This window comes from Molossus molossus, unplaced genomic scaffold, assembly GCF_014108415.1.
Source record: "Molossus molossus isolate mMolMol1 unplaced genomic scaffold, mMolMol1.p scaffold_m16_p_13, whole genome shotgun sequence".
NCBI lineage: Eukaryota > Metazoa > Chordata > Mammalia > Chiroptera > Molossidae > Molossus > Molossus molossus.
The window spans coordinates 6,870,723-6,885,856 of NW_023425348.1; the positions used below are offsets into that span (position 1 = coordinate 6,870,723).

The 15,134-nt window shown below is 54.2% G+C and overlaps 1 protein-coding gene across 1 annotated transcript in view; it reads right to left on the reverse strand.

The window, feature by feature from the left end:
- TMPRSS5 (transmembrane serine protease 5) overlaps window positions 1–7,554 on the reverse strand; it is a 33,805-nt gene extending 26,251 nt beyond the window's left edge. The window contains exons 1-8 of the mRNA XM_036258194.1: window positions 7,437–7,554; window positions 6,988–7,086; window positions 6,580–6,699; window positions 5,392–5,527; window positions 4,981–5,094; window positions 3,739–3,782; window positions 2,920–3,082; window positions 1,335–1,513 (exon numbers count right to left, since the gene is read on the reverse strand). Of these exons, the coding sequence (XP_036114087.1) occupies window positions 1,335–1,513; window positions 2,920–3,082; window positions 3,739–3,782; window positions 4,981–5,094; window positions 5,392–5,527; window positions 6,580–6,699; window positions 6,988–7,086; window positions 7,437–7,554 (973 nt within the window). The remainder of the gene's footprint in view (window positions 1–1,334; window positions 1,514–2,919; window positions 3,083–3,738; window positions 3,783–4,980; window positions 5,095–5,391; window positions 5,528–6,579; window positions 6,700–6,987; window positions 7,087–7,436) is intronic.
- Window positions 7,555–15,134: the final 7,580 nt, after the last annotated feature.

Consider the following 15,134-nt stretch of genomic DNA (forward strand, 5'->3'; position numbering starts at 1 on the left):
CTCACGCAGAGGGCAGGGAGCGGGGTCCCCCTCAGGCAGAGGGCAGGGAGCGGGGTCCCCCTCAGGCAGAGGGCAGGGAGCGGGGTCCCCCTCAGGCAGAGGGCAGGGTGTAGAGTGCAGTGTGCATGGCGCCCTCTAGGGGGCTTCACACCCGGACCTGGGCACTACGGAAGAATGGAAATTCTCCTGGGCATTTATAGCCAACCTGTCCTAATGTGGACTCATTTTGGATTTCCCCCTGGGTGTTTGTGCTTCTTGGGATATTGTTTCCAAAAGCGTGCGACAGGGTGGACAGGTGGGGCCCACGCATGTTCTCAGGTCGTATGCAGGCGTGCCGTTAACTAAACTCAGGTCACGTGGAGAGGGTAGTTCCCTTTGTTCCCAGTGCCTCTAACAGCTTCAAGGAGAGTCTCCCTCCGGTGCTCTCTGCGCCTGTCCCAGCGCCTGGCGCCCTCCACCGAACAGAGGGGCCGGGCCGCGACTCTGCAGGAAGCACCTGGCTGGGACTAGAACGCCCTAGTTTTCCCTCGTGCGCCTCGTGGTCACCTGGGCACTGTCAGTAACTTCAGTTCTCCAGGTAGGTAGTAACTTGAGGTTCCCTTCTCAAATATATTTAGGTCAGTTTAGGAATATTAACTGTCGAACAGTTCAGAGAGCACCCATATATAATCAAATGTGTGAAAGGCATAGAGTAATAACTGTTGCCCAGGAAACCCAAGGGTACAGGTAGCAATGGGAGGAGAGCTGAGCATGTGTCAGTGTGTGCACATGACTATGGCGTGAGCGTATGTGCATGGGTGTGGTGTGCATGTGTGTGTGCATGCGAGTGTGTATTGTACTTGTGTGAGCACTGCACATGAGTGTGTGCGTGTCTGTGTGTGCATTGCGGGCGAGTGTGCATGGGCATGCCGGGGACCTGTCCTCCTAGGACAGATGCTCTGGAGGAGAAGCCCTGGCCCGGAGTCACCTCCCTACTACACTCGGCATCCTCATCTGTATACACCTGCCTCCTCTACTCGTCAGGGTTGTTATGAGGAACGAGGGAAGGAATATTTGGGAAAATAAAAGAGATCGTATTGACTGTGGCATGCCCCAAGGTGGCTGGGACCTGGGACCAGCTGGGGACTGGGGTAGAGTGGCTGTCGGTGGCGGGAGCAACCAGAAAGCTCTGTGGGACCTCGAGGCCAATCCCGCCAGCAGCCCAGGCGGGGAAGCATGTGGAAGAGTCACCAGTCCCCGGGTGAACTAGTGCGCGAGGGTTTACAGCGCTGGCGGGAACCTGGGACGTCAGCCCCGCCCGGGTCTCCACAGCCGCACCTGCGCCCCAGCCGCACCTGAGAAGTTGAGGGGTGTCCGGAGCCGCAGGAGGGCGACGTCGTAGTCGTGATTCTGGGCGCTGTAGAGAGGGTGGGGGATGATCCTCTCCACCACAGCGCCCTCGTGTGGCCTGGCCATGCTGTGGCGGACCAGCCCCGCGTGGACCCGCCAGCTGGACAGGCGGGACAGCCTGAAACTGCACACAGGAGCCCGGCTGAGCCCAGGAAGGGAGGGGCGGAGAGGGTGACATGAGAGGTGGTGGGTGGAGGGAGGCGGCCAGAGAGGCTCTTAGTGGGGGCCGTCTCCAGCCTGCAAGCTCCCAGGACCACGCTTCTTAGTATTGCCACGTGGCGGGCAAGACACTGGGCATGCAGTGGGTGCTTAATAAGTGCGCAAGTGCTGATGGATAGGGAAGTGAGTCATCTGCAGTCACCACCCCTCGCTCCTGCATAGCTCTCCCCCAAGTTTCACAAGAAACATCGAAGGGCCAAGTCAGAGAAACATCCATCAGCCTTGTTTCTCCACTTGCGACATGCAGTCATCGGGAGTCAGTCACTTGCCCTGTCCCCACAGCAGTCTCCTCGGTGTGACATGAGAGTTACACCATCTGCCCTGCGTACCACCCAGAGAAGGGGCCTAAGCCCATTCTCTCAACCACCCCTGTTGCACCCACCAGGGTTCACTAGGCACCGCTCTGCCCCAGGACTGCTCCAGGCCACGGGACAGGCAGCAGGCAGACGGACAAAGGGGTGCAGTGGTCCCCAGGATTCACTAGGCACCGTTCTGCCCCAGGACTGCTCCAGGGCATGGGACAGGCAGTGGGCAGACGGACAAAGGGGTTCAGCGGTCCCCAGGATTCACTAGGCACCGCTCTGCCCCAGGCCACGGGACAGGCAGTGGGCAGACAGACAAAGGGGTGCAGTGGTCCCCAGGATTCACTAGGCACCACTCTGCCCCAGGCCACGGGGACAGGCAGCGGGCAGATGGACAAAGGGGTGCAGTGGTCCCCAGGATTCACTAGGCACCGCTCTGCCCCAGGACTGCTCCAGGCCACGGGACAGGCAGCGGGCAGACAGACAAAGGGGTTCAGTGGTCCCCAGGATTCACTAGGCACCGCTCTGCCCCAGGCCACAGGACAGGCAGTGGGCAGACGGACAAAGGGGTGCAGTGGTCCCCAGGATTCACTAGGCACCGCTCTGCCCCAGGACTGCTCCAGGCCACGGGACAGGCAGCGGGCAGACGGACAAAGGGGTGCAGTGGTCAACAAGCCTAAGGGCCCTGCCCCTGTGGAGCTGCCAGTCTAAAGGGGAAGAAAGACCTTAAACAAGTAATTACCTGGAAAGCGACTTAATCACAGTGTGAGAAACACTGAGCAGCTCAGTGCCGAGAGTGGAAAGCATTTTAAAGACCTAAACACTGGACCCACAAAGAGCCGGTGTGTGTAGTATCCCCGCCAGCCAGCAGAGCTGTTCTTGGCACTGAATGGGGAATTTCACAGACACCATGTGCCCACTCAGAGTGGACACGGGGAGGCTCCCGGGCCCCAGACTTGCCCGTGGCACTCAGAGCGGACACGGGGAGGCTCCCGGGCCCCAGACTTGCCTGTGCGTGCAGTGCGCGGCGGTCAGCACCCAGTGCGGCGCCAGCACGGAGCCCCCACACGTGTGCCGCGAGCCCAGGGCCACACTGGCCTGCCAGGGCCAGCGCCCGGGGGCCGCAGCCTGCCCACCGACTATCCGGGAAGCGGGGGGCCGCGCCCCACACTCTGCAAACAGAAGCCCTGGTGAGCTGCAAAGAGCTGGGTGTCTGCATGGCCCTGCTGCTCAGGGAGTGGGGCCCAGTGTGGGTGGCTTGCGGGTGCTGTTCCTGGTCCTGAGGATGGGGAACTGGAGAGCAGCCGTACTGGCGAGCACCTGCTGCCCGCCAGGCCGTGAGCTCGCGAGAGCAGGACAGGCTGCGCGAGCTGTGGAGCCCCAGGCCCGACAGATGCCTGCCAGTGCCGGGGTGTGGGCGGATGCGTGGAAGGACCAGTGAAGAGATGGAGAGGCAGGGGAGACAGGTAGAGAAACGCACAGGCTGCCTCCCATGGTTCCCTCGTCCACTACGCTCCTGCCTCCTGGAGCTGCTCCGGGGCCACAGCCAGGACTGCCGCCCCCTTCGGGAGTGAGTATCAGAGGCTAAGGCAGGTGAATCAGGGAGAGGCCCCCCAGACCAGCGGCTGGTGGGGGACACGGCAGAGACCCAGGCAGGGCTGTGTGGGCGGAACTGTGTCTTCGAGAAGGGGCCCAGCAGGCAGGTGGACAAGAAGCCCCACCCCAGACCAGCTGAGCCTCTCTTCCACATGCCGGGTCGGGGTGGGGTGGGGTGGGCAGAGGCTCCTTCCTCCCACCACCACCTTCCTGGATCCAGGACATGACTCACCGGAGCACCTGAGGGAAACGATTTGGCCAGAAGTGCAGTTGTCCCTGCAAAACAGAGGCGCCAGCAAGACACCGGGCAGGGACCCTTGAGGCTGAGCACCACCCAAGGGCATGGAGGGAGGGGAGGGTCACAGGGGGCTCCCATGTAGCCCCACCCAAGACCCCAGGCCTTCTCACGACTGTCCCCAGGATGTGGGCAGGGTCACTTCCAAGCCAAGGATTCTAAATGAGGAAGCTGCGGCCCACCTCGGGGCTCTAAGCAAACGCGTCTGGTGGTGAGTGAGCAGCGCACCCTCACGCACACCCCTTCCTGGGCTCACTGAGTCTCCCCCAGGCCTTCTCCTGCCTTACATGTCCCCACCCTTGCTCTCCTCTTCCCTCCTCTTCCTCAGCACAAACGCAGTTCCTGTCGGACCCAGACCCTCCTCTCTCTCTTCACGCAGCCCTCGCCCCCGCAGCCCGGTGCCCGGACCTAGTCTCTGGCTTCCCGAACCTCCAGCGCCCGCTCTCCTGGTGCCCGCCCGGGCGTCTAAGAGCAGGGAGCCTTCGGGAGGGGCGCAGGGCGCAAGGCTTCGGGGCAGGGACGGGCTTGGGAAGGGCCGCTGCATCGCAGAGCCCTCTTCGCTGCCGGCCGTCCAGGCCCCTGGCACTTCTCAGCCAGAGCAAGGCGGCCACCTGCTTCCTGGGCACCAGGACCCCAGGAAACTCAGACGGAAGGCGGGGGCCTGGTTTCAAGACTTGGTTTGGCCCCGGCTGGTTGCTCAGTGGTTGGAGCATTAGCCCATGGACCAATGAGTCGCAGGTTCAATTCTGATGAGGGGCACGTGCCTCGGTTGCTGGTCATCCCTGGCCCTGGTCGGGTCATGCGGGAGGCTGCCAGTCGATGTGTCTCTCTCACATCGATGTTTCTCTCTCTCTTCCTTTCTTCCTCTCTCCCTCCCACTCTATCTGAACAAAAAGTGGAAAAACATCCTTGGGTGAGAATTAAAAAAAGACTTGGTTTGGCTGCTTATTAGTTCTGTGACCTTGGATAAGGCCCTTCACCTCATGAAGCCTCAGTTTCCCCACCTGGAAAGTGTGGACTCCTGTAACGACAGCCCGTCCTGCGTGCTCTCGATGGGCAGGCTCCTGGGACTGCGCCCATCGTTTCTGATCGGGAAGGTTCCTCGTCCTATCTGACAAGTCCTCGCCACCAGGCTCCCCAGGACACAAGGCCCCCTGTCAAGCTCCTCGGAAGCCCTACCTGGGCTGCCACCCCTCTTCCAGGGGGCTCCCCTGTCGAGGAGAAAGCCGAGCAAACTCCTGCGAGCTGTTGAGCTTGACGTCGGACAGGTTCACTCCCTTGTGGTCAGTGAATCTTGGCAGAAGAGGATAGAACAGGGGGCACAGCTTTAAACCACAGCGTTAGAGGTGGGGGGCACGGGACCGGGCACGAGCACCGCACCAGGATGGTGACGGAGCGAGGCTGTGGCAACGACCTCTGGGATTTATGTTTGTTCGAAAGCAGAGATCCTCAAGGGAGAGACGTGGCCAGGGGGTGACCAAAATGATCTCCGGCCATTCCCTGAGCACTCTGAACACCACAGACAGACAGACAGATCTCCAGCTGCCGGCCAGCTCCACCCCGCCCAGGCGCGGGTCTGGCCCCAGTTACCTGAGATGCCCAAGGCTCCGGCAGATCCGCACACCCAGGGCCGGGCCCCAGCCCTCGTGGCAGACCAGGAGCCAGCCTGGCCGGGCCCTCACCTGCACCTCCAGCAGGAAGTCCTCCGAGTTTATCCTGAAAGACACTGAAACGGGGCACAACAGCCACGTCCTGCCTGCCTCGGGGGAGAGGCCTGGGGTGGGCAGGGGCAGCTGGGTCTGGCCACTGCTGATCTGAAGTGGCCTTAATGATAGAGCCGGGGTCACCCAGGGTCAGGCTCCTGCTCCCCAGGGCATCAGGTCGGTTCTCAGGGCAAGTAATCCTGCTTGCGCAGCATCTCAGCCTTGTGCTTTAATCAAGTGCTTTTAAATGTGTTCCAGCCCTTGGTGTCCTGCAGCCCTGTGGGGTGAGTATCACCATCCTCCCCCTCTGCACAGGGAAAACGAAGGCCTGGATGGATCTGAAGCGACCTGCCCAAGGTCACAGAATCTGTGAGTGATGGATCCAGGACCAAGTCCATGTCTTCTGATTTGAAGTCCTGTGACAACACCAGTGATGGTCCCATCTCCTAAGCATGCTCTCTCCAGGCTCTGTGCTAAGCCCTTACATATTCGCTCGCATCATCTCCCAGCTGCCTGCAGTAAGTATCTGCATCTCCATTTCATAGAGAAGGGACCGGCAGCTCGAAGAAGCCCAAGGTCACACAGCTACCAGAAGGCAGGCTCCCAGCTGATTCGAAGCCCAGCCTCAGCAGCACGACACCTGGTCCTCAGCTCTTGCCCAGCGAGGAGAAGACAGTGTTGGGGAGGGGACACAACGTAGCGATGTTCCAAGCCCACCAGGTGGCCCCTGGGCAAAGACCCTGCCTGTTCCACGCTGTCTGCCCACACGCCTGGCTCCTCTTCCCTCCAGTCCTGGCTCACTCTGCCCCAAACATCAAGTTGCCATCCCTCCAGCAGCCTGGGCTCCTGGCCATGCCCCAGCCAGAGATCAAGACAGTCCCCGGGGAGGGCTGAAAGCCCAACTCAGCGCTCAGCTCTGCACGCAGGACCGCGTCATCACCCTCACACCCCAGGAGAGACACGGATGGGGGGCAGAAAAGTCAGGGCCCTGAATTTTGGTCCTCTTGCCCCCAGCCAGAAGGAGGGTCCCGGAGCTGTGAAGGGACCCAGGGCTGGCCTTGGGGGTATGGCCCACCTGCTCTGGGAAGTGAAGGGGGCGGGGCTTCCTCATCGGCCTCTGAGCAGCTCAAAGTCATCTCCTCATCCTGCAAGGTCCCAGGAACGCGCTGAGAGGCCGCGGGCCACAGATACAGCACTTTAGAGCACAAGGACAGGAGAGGGTCACAGAGAGAGGCTGGGGCAGGCAGGGATGCCCAGAGGAGCCACAGGGCATAACAAGACACTTGTGTCAGAGCAAGGCACAGCAGCTGCCCGGGGACTCCCCACCAACCACCCTGCCTTGGGCAGGACCCCACCCCACACACACAGCAGATGAGAAAGAGCTTGTCTATCTGCCTTAGCACCTGCTCACACCTGCTCCTCCCTCCCCGCATCCCCCAGACCCTGCACCTGGCCCCAGACCACTGCCGTGTCCAGCACTGACCTAGAAGCCACGAGCCGACACTCACACCAGCCAGCAGCCCCAGGGCTCCCAGCACCGCACAGCCGCACCGCCGGGAACACCAGCGCCCTGCCCGAGAGACTGGGGGCCGCAGAGCAGGGTCTGGTGCCCCGCTCCTGCCTGCCGACCTCACCCCACTCTAGGGCACCACGAGGGACCAGACAGTGCTGAGCTGCAGCGGGAGCTTGTCCCTGCACCTGTCCACCACCCCCCACCCCCGCCCCATCGCCCCCGAAGCCCACGGAGCCCAATCAATCCCCCACATGGAAACAGCAAAATCAGGTCTGAGACAAACAGCAAGATGGCCTCTCCCTATGGATCCTTTGGGGCTGACCCAAGGGGGATCTAGGGAAGAAGAATCTGGGGGTGTAGGAAGACAATCCCTTCACTGTCCCCACCCAGTCATTCCCCTACCACCCAGTCTGGCCTACTGGGCTGCTGCTGGGCCTCGGGCCTCTGCAAGGAGTCTCCCAGCTCTGCTCCGAAGGTCCTGGGTCCTGGGCCCTCCTCTGCATACCGCGCCTCCACGGGGGCCTGGCCGCCCAGCATCGGGCCCTGGGGAGACAGCTGAGCTACTCAGGGCCCCACGAGGCCGCCAGCTCACCTCGCTAGGCCTGCAGGGCCCTGGCAAGGCCGTTGTCATGTTGAGGACTTCCCGTGGGTCCCCGCAGCCACCCTCCCGGCCCCTGCTGAGCTCGAACCCCAGCCCGCCCACTTCCTCTCAGCCAGTGTCAGACAGTTTGGACCGGGCTGGCACCGAAGCTACACTCTTCACCCCCAGCCTTGCCTCCCACCAGCACGGAGGGCATCTGCTGAATCCCTCAACATCCCTGCTCAGGCCAGATCCACCCCCGCTCGCTCCCCCGTGTCTCGGGAAGGAGTGCCCCTCCCCATGCCCTGTCCACCCATTGGGTCAGGAGGGCATTCGGCCCAAGCGAGCAGGCCGGGAGGGGGTATGAGGAGCTCCAGACACGTCCGCAGGGCCTCCAGCACCACTGCCAGCACATGCGCCCCAGTCCTGCAGGTGAGCCTGTGGCCGGAGCGCCCCCTGCAGGAGGCAGAGGTGAGCGCCACTGCTTCAGAAGAGCCCGCTTCTCACTGGGGAGACCAAAAAAGACCTCCCAGAAGAGGCGCCTCCAGACAGGCCCTCTCGGTGTGACCTGAGCTGTGGAGGCACCGGGTCGAGGGTAAGAGGGTAAGAGGCAAAGGCACGGGGCTGAGAGGCACAGAGCAGAGACAGGTGTGATGCGCCTGCAGTCCGTGTGCCATGACGAAGAGCAATGGAAGCTAAGATCTTGGAAGACACTGGACCAGCAGCTCCAAGGTCCACAGCCAACATGTGAACTTGACTACTCACCACCTCTAACTTCAGTTTCCTCACGGGGAATAGAAGTGATAACCCTGCTCCCCAGTGAGCGGTCTCCCCTCCTGGTGCGGTGTCTCCCTCTGCTTATTCTCCAAGCCTTGCAAATGGGAGCAAGTGAGCCCCTTCGCTCAAGGAGATGAGTCTTTGCAGGCTCAGGATAAACGCGAAGCTCGGTCGCATGGCTTGCCACGCCCTGTGACCCTGCCTTCCTCCCCTCCCCGCCTCACCGGCCAGCGCTCACAGCAGAACCCGGGTCACACCGAGCCAGTCTCCACACTCTCGCCCTTCCCGGACGCTGCCCTTGCTACCCTCTCCCACAGAGCAGTCTCCGCCTAAATGTCATGTTTCCGTGGCGCTTCGTCAACCTGTAGCGCAACTCGCGTGGCCCCTACTATGCTCATCTACTTCGCCCTCCTTCCCTCCTCACTGGTCCAGGCATCCCACGGCCTCGCTCAGGGCCCAGCATAAAGTGGGAGTTAGGTTACTGCACAGTGAAGGGGAGGAAGGGAGGGAGGTTAAACAAGATATGTGATTAAAAGGACTCTATAAATGCAATACAAATATTACGTATAAGAAGAAGAAGAAATATGTAAAAGTTATGGACCCTTTCTTCAAGAAACTTATAATCTAGTAAGGTAGACAAAGTCCCTTAAAGTTGAAGTAACTGGCCCTGGCCAGTTTGGCTCAGCGGTTAGAGCTTTGGCCTGCGGTCCAGAGAGACCCGGGTTCGGTTCCCGCTAAGGGCACGTACCTCGGTTGCAGTTTGTCCCCGGCCCTGGTTGGTCGTGCGGGTGGCAGCCACTCGATGTGTCCCTTTCACATCGATGTTTCTCTCTCTCTCTCTCTCTCTCCCTCCCGCTCTATCTGAACCAAAAATGGAAAAATGTCCTCGGGTGAGGATTGGAAAAAATAAAAATAAAAATAAAAAGTTGAAGTAACTGGCATGTCACCTCCCCTGCAGACCACCCTTCCCTGTCCACAGGGCTTGGTCTCGAGAGAACCCCGAGGCGTGCCCAGTCTTTCCTCCTGTCTCGGCATTGAGGGGCTTGCTTTCAGTCAGCCTCTGGATAGCTGGCCTCAACTCGCCTGCTCCTCTGCTCAGAAATGCACCTGCCCAGGCTCGTGTGTAGCCTAGGAAATGGTCCTCTGCAGGAGTTCAGTTAACATGAGTTCTAAGCTCTGCCCGTGTGCAAAGTGCTCTGTTAGGCATATGGGGGCAGGAAGTGGGCCACACAGGCCCCTTGGAATGGAGCCCCTGCACCAGCCACAGACCCCAAGGGCGCAGACAGGGCAGAACAAGAGAGGCCAGACCAGATGGTGCAAAGGTACAGCCTTACCATACGTGTCAGTGGTAAAGATGCAAAGCCTCAGGTTCTGCTAGGAAGGCTTCTGCTCCTGTTCTTGGATCAGCATTGATTAAATAGCTCGCCAGCTGGGCTGGAGGGTGAGGTCTCCCTAGTTCACACAATGGCCCCTCCCTTTATCCCCCTCCACACACGCACACAGACACAGCCAGAGAGACAATGAACTCTGCTCAGAAACCATGAATAGACCCCTTGTTGCAGGAAAGGGGGCCAAGGGCTGGCCTGGACTGCCTCAGCCCCTCCCGTCTGCTAACTAAAAGCTTTAAAACAGAGAAAAAGGTTGCAGGGAGGAGGGGAGGTCAGCTACTGTTGCTTAGCAACCAGGTCCCTGTGCCAAAAAGTGTGCCCCATGCATGCTAGCACAGTTCCCTTCCTGCTGACAGGGCTGTACTGGAGAGACTGATATTAGCATCTGTTGAAAAGTTTCTGAGCCCTCTGGATTACATCTCGCCTCTGTGTGGGTTGGCTTTCCCAGCAGTCTGGGGTTGTCACCAAGCTGGAATCGGGATGATGATAGAGATCTTTGTCACCTCTCTCCTCGGGCTGCACCTGTCACCCCAATGCCAGGGAGAGAGGGCCTCTCGGCCAGCTGCCCTAAGGGCCACTTACTCTAGAAGCCCTCAGTGCTGCCTTGCTTCAAAGGACCAGGTGGCTCACCTGAGCCCAGGGTGGGCTGAGCACACCTGGGAGCTACATCTCCTTAGTGAAGGAGGCAGAACAGGTCCCAGGGAAGGAAAGGGCTGGTGTGGCTCCCCCTTCTTCAAATGCCCCTCACAGAGCTCTCCGATGCGACAGTTGAAAATATGGCTTCGGAGTCAGGCCTTCACCCAACCCCAGATCTGCCGCATCCCTTACTAGGCCTCGCCCGTAAAGTCAGGGTGACAGTATCACTCATAAGGTTGGTACTGGGAATAAATGAGATATTGAATATGAAGCTCTTAGTCTTGGGGTAATTATTTCATAAAATACCTAAATGTCTAATCACATGTTGTACATCTAAAACTAATGTAATATTGTATATCAACTGTAATTAAAAATATATTAATTTTTAAAATAATAAGTACATAATGCTATATACTTAAACATAAATAAATACATACATAAATGCATAAATAAATAAAGCTCTCAGTCTGGCATGTAGCACAGGTTCTATTCAGTAAATTTGGCTGCTGCTATTATTATTATTATTATTAAACCTTACCCACACATACTTTATTTTTACTTTTTTTCTCTCTATTGTCCTCATATACTCAGTGTTCCAACTCTGAGCTTACGATCATCACACAGAACTCTCCACACACAATCCAATGAAGAGACAGAGGTTGGCTGTGAATCACAGAAGTAGGAGGGCAGAAATGGTGGCTGGAACTGAGAAACCCCTGGCTGGGCTCTGAGGTCTTCTGGCACAATATTCTCCAACCTATAAATTAAAATACTTACTTACTGGGTGTTGGGAGCTAGTCTGGACATGGGTAATGAATAAGTCATAGGCTAGGAGCTTGCAGGCTGGGAGGAGAGACAAGAACAGATATAAATAATTGTTATTTGTGGGAAGTGAAGTAACGGAGGCATGAACACAGAGGTCTCTGAGAATAAAGAGCTGGTTCTTTCGCCCAGATGACTCAAAGAAGACTTCACAATGTAGGAGGCATTTGATAAGTTTTAAGAAATGAGAAAGCAATCACATAGAAGGGCATTTCAAATATATTATAGGTGAGATCAGTAAAAATGACAGAGTAAAGACCTCTGAAAATTCTCTCCTCCATAAAAACAATGAGAAAACAGGCAAAATACATTGTCAGAATTAACTTTTTTAGAACTCAGAAAGTTAATAAAAGGCTTAAAGCAATATGGGAAGTGTTTACTCAAGAAAAATGTTTGACTATAGGTAGCATCATACTCAACAGTGAAAAGCTGCATGCTTCTCCTCTAAGATTAGGAACAAGACAAAGACGGCCATTTTTACTCACCACTTTTACTCAACATAGTATTGGAAGTCCTAGCCATAACAATTAGACAAGAAAAAGAAATTACAAAGAAGTAAAACTGTGACTATTTATAGATGACATGATACTATACAGTGATACCTCAGTTCTCGAACATAATTCGTTCCAGGAGGACGGTCGAGAACCAAATTGTTCGAGAACCGAAGCAATGAAACCCAATAGGAAATAATGGAAACTGGATTAATTCGTTCCAAGCCCCAGAAAATGCCTATTTACTGGCCTAATTTGTATATAATATGTAGAAAAACATAAGTCTCAACAAGAAATAAAAGTGTACAGTATGTCTAAGGGTTAAATTCAGTGTAAAGCGTGACTCTCTCCACAAAGCGTGACTCTCTCTCTGCACTCACACTGATGACGCGAGCAAGGCGCGCTGGGCCGAATGAACGCCATTCGGCTCAACTCGGCTCATCTCGGAAGTTCGAGTTCCAAATATTTGTTCGGATTCCAAGACAAAAGTTTCTCGAATCTCCTGGTCGAATACCGATTTGGTCGAAATCCAAGGCGTTCGAGAACCGAGGTATCACTGTATATAGAAAACCCTAGACTCCACCAAAAAAACTGTTAGAACTAATAAAGTTGCAGGATTCAAAATCAACATACAAAAATCCATTTTGTTTTTACATACTAATAATAAACTATGATAAAGAGAAATTAAGATAATCTTATTTACCATTGCATCCAAAAGAATAAAATACCTAGGAACAAATTTAACCAAGAAGGTGAAAGACCTGTCCGTTGAAAACCATAAGGCACTGATGAAAGAAACTGAAGAATAGACAACTAAATGGAATTATATTCTGTGTTTATGAATTGGAACAATTAATATTGTTAAAATGTCCATCCTACCCAAAGCAATTTACAGAGTCAATGTAATCCCTATCAAAATTCCAATGGCATTTTTCATAGAAATAGAACAAACAATCCTAAAATTTGTATGGAACCAAAAAAAACCAAATAGCCAAAGCAAACTTGAGAAAGAAGAACAAAGCTGAAGGTTTCACATTCCCTGACTTCAAACTATGTTACAAAACAGTAGTAATCAAAGCAGTATGATATTGGCACAAAGAAATACACTTAGATCAGTGAAACAGAATAGACCCTAGAAGTAAACCTATGGTCAAGTAATTTATGACAAAGGAGCCAAGAATATACAGTGAAGGAAAGGACAGTCTCTTTAATAACTGGTGCTGGGCAAACTAGACAGTACATATAGAAGAATGAAACTGGACTCCTACTTTACACCATACACAAAAGTCAACTTACATTTAAGACCTGAAACTAAAAAACTCCTAGAAGAAAACATAGGGGTAAGAACCTTCACATCAATTTTGGAATCAAAAGCAAAGGCAACAAAAGCGAAAGTAAGTGAGCTCTGCACAGCAAAGGAAACCATCAACAACATGAAAAGGTAACGTATGGAATGGGAGAAAATATCTGCAAATTATATATCTGATAAGAGGTTAATATACAAAATATGTAAAGAACTCATATAACTCAATAGCCAAAAAAACCCCATATAATGTAATTAAAAATTGGCAGAGTATCTGAATAGGCATTTTTCCAAAGGAGATGTACAGATGACCAACATGTACATGAAAAGGTGCTCAGTGCCACTACTCCTCAGGGAAATGCAAATTGAAACCACATTGAGATATAACTTCACATCTGTTAGAATAACAGTCATCATAAAGACATGAGATAACAAGTCTTGGCCAGAATGTGTAATAAAGAGAATCTTTGTGCACTGTTGGATGTAAATTGGTATACCCACTGTGGAAATCAGTATAGAGGTTCCTCAAAATAATTAAAAATAGAACTACTATATGATCTAGCAATCTCTTCTCACATATTTTAAGAAAATGAAAATAGGATATTGAAGAGATATCTATACTCCCATGTTCATTGCAGCATTTTTCACAGTAGCCAAGACATAGTAGCATTAAATTAGCTACAGCCACTCACCTCGGGCTCCAGCAGAGGGAGGGCAGACTGGACTGGAACAGTGTGGAGAGACTCAGGATTTGGAGGGTACTGTGAACATTCTCAGTGAGTATGCATCGGCTGACTGATGGACTCGAGTAACTAATAGTTCAAGGGGAAAGGCATTTCAAGAATAGGAATGGCGTGAACTAAGGTATGGTCTCTTCCAGCATATTCTAGGAACAGTTAGTGACTGACCTATGGGAGAGGGGTTAAAAGGGAGGGGAGAAGATGAGGCTAGAAAAGCATGCTGGGTAAACTTGGAAAGACCCTTCTGTGCCAGGCTCAGGACACCCTGGGTGCAAGTTGGAGCTCCCATCGCACCCTGCTCTTCCCAGCAGAGTCTGCACTCCTAATTGTTGGCTTGGCCGAGATGGACTATAAGCCCCTCGAGGCCGGAGCCTCTGCCTGACTCATTCATTCCTGTAATTCCAGAATCCAGATCAGCGCCTCGCATTTGGTAGGAACCAGCGAACACTCGAGCCATTGAATAAATGCTTTCATTTCGGAGCTATGGGGATGCATGGAAGGTTTTTGATACATTTAGATTTGCTCTAGAAAATGTTACTTTGGCAGCAGGGTCAAAAAGAAAAAGGTCCATTTTCATCCTTCTATACTGATGGTTGAGTGTCTGGATTTGCTTGAAAGTGAAGGTACAGACTGACTAGAATGGAGTGACTGGAGGCAGATGGGTGTGGTGCCGCCGCAGTCATTCTGGGGAGATGCCGAGGGTGGCTACAGTGTTGGCAGTAGGGCTAACAGACGGGGTAGATTAGAGAGAGATCCAATTTGCACGACCGGATAGAAGGTGAGGATGTGGGCGCAGGCAAAGACGCCTTCACCGTAGTCAAGATTTCTGTTTGCTAAGGAAAGGTCTAAACGTCTTGCCAGTGGGGCCTTGCTGGGAGGAGAGTGGGAGTGAGGGGAGAAGACCGCGTGGGAGCCAGCTGCAGGCCCTGCCGGCCCCGTGGGGAGGCTGCTTCAGACTTGCTCTGGCCTCTCCTGTGCTAGACTTCGCTCAACTAACCAGACAGGAGAGCGTGGCCAGAGGCAACATGCTAAGGAATAAGCGATTACCCTGTGAGACCACACAGCTTTCCTTTTTCTTCTAAATACACCTTTATCCTTTTCTTTGTATTTAAAGCAAGCAAATGGCTATAGACACTTGAGGTTTCTTCACTGCCTACTGGTCTGAAGTAAGTTCACCAGATTTAGCATTTCTCCAGTTTCACTCATTAAATCTTCTCTCTTATTAGACTTAAGACTCATTCATTTTTATTTTTATTTTTGGATACAAATTTTGTTTGGGAAGAGTTTCTAGTTGCTAAAGCTGGAGACAAGTTCCTTTGTTCATTGAGAAAACCGCTCTCCAGAGGGCTGGATGGGAAGGTTTGTGGTTGGGCTAATGAG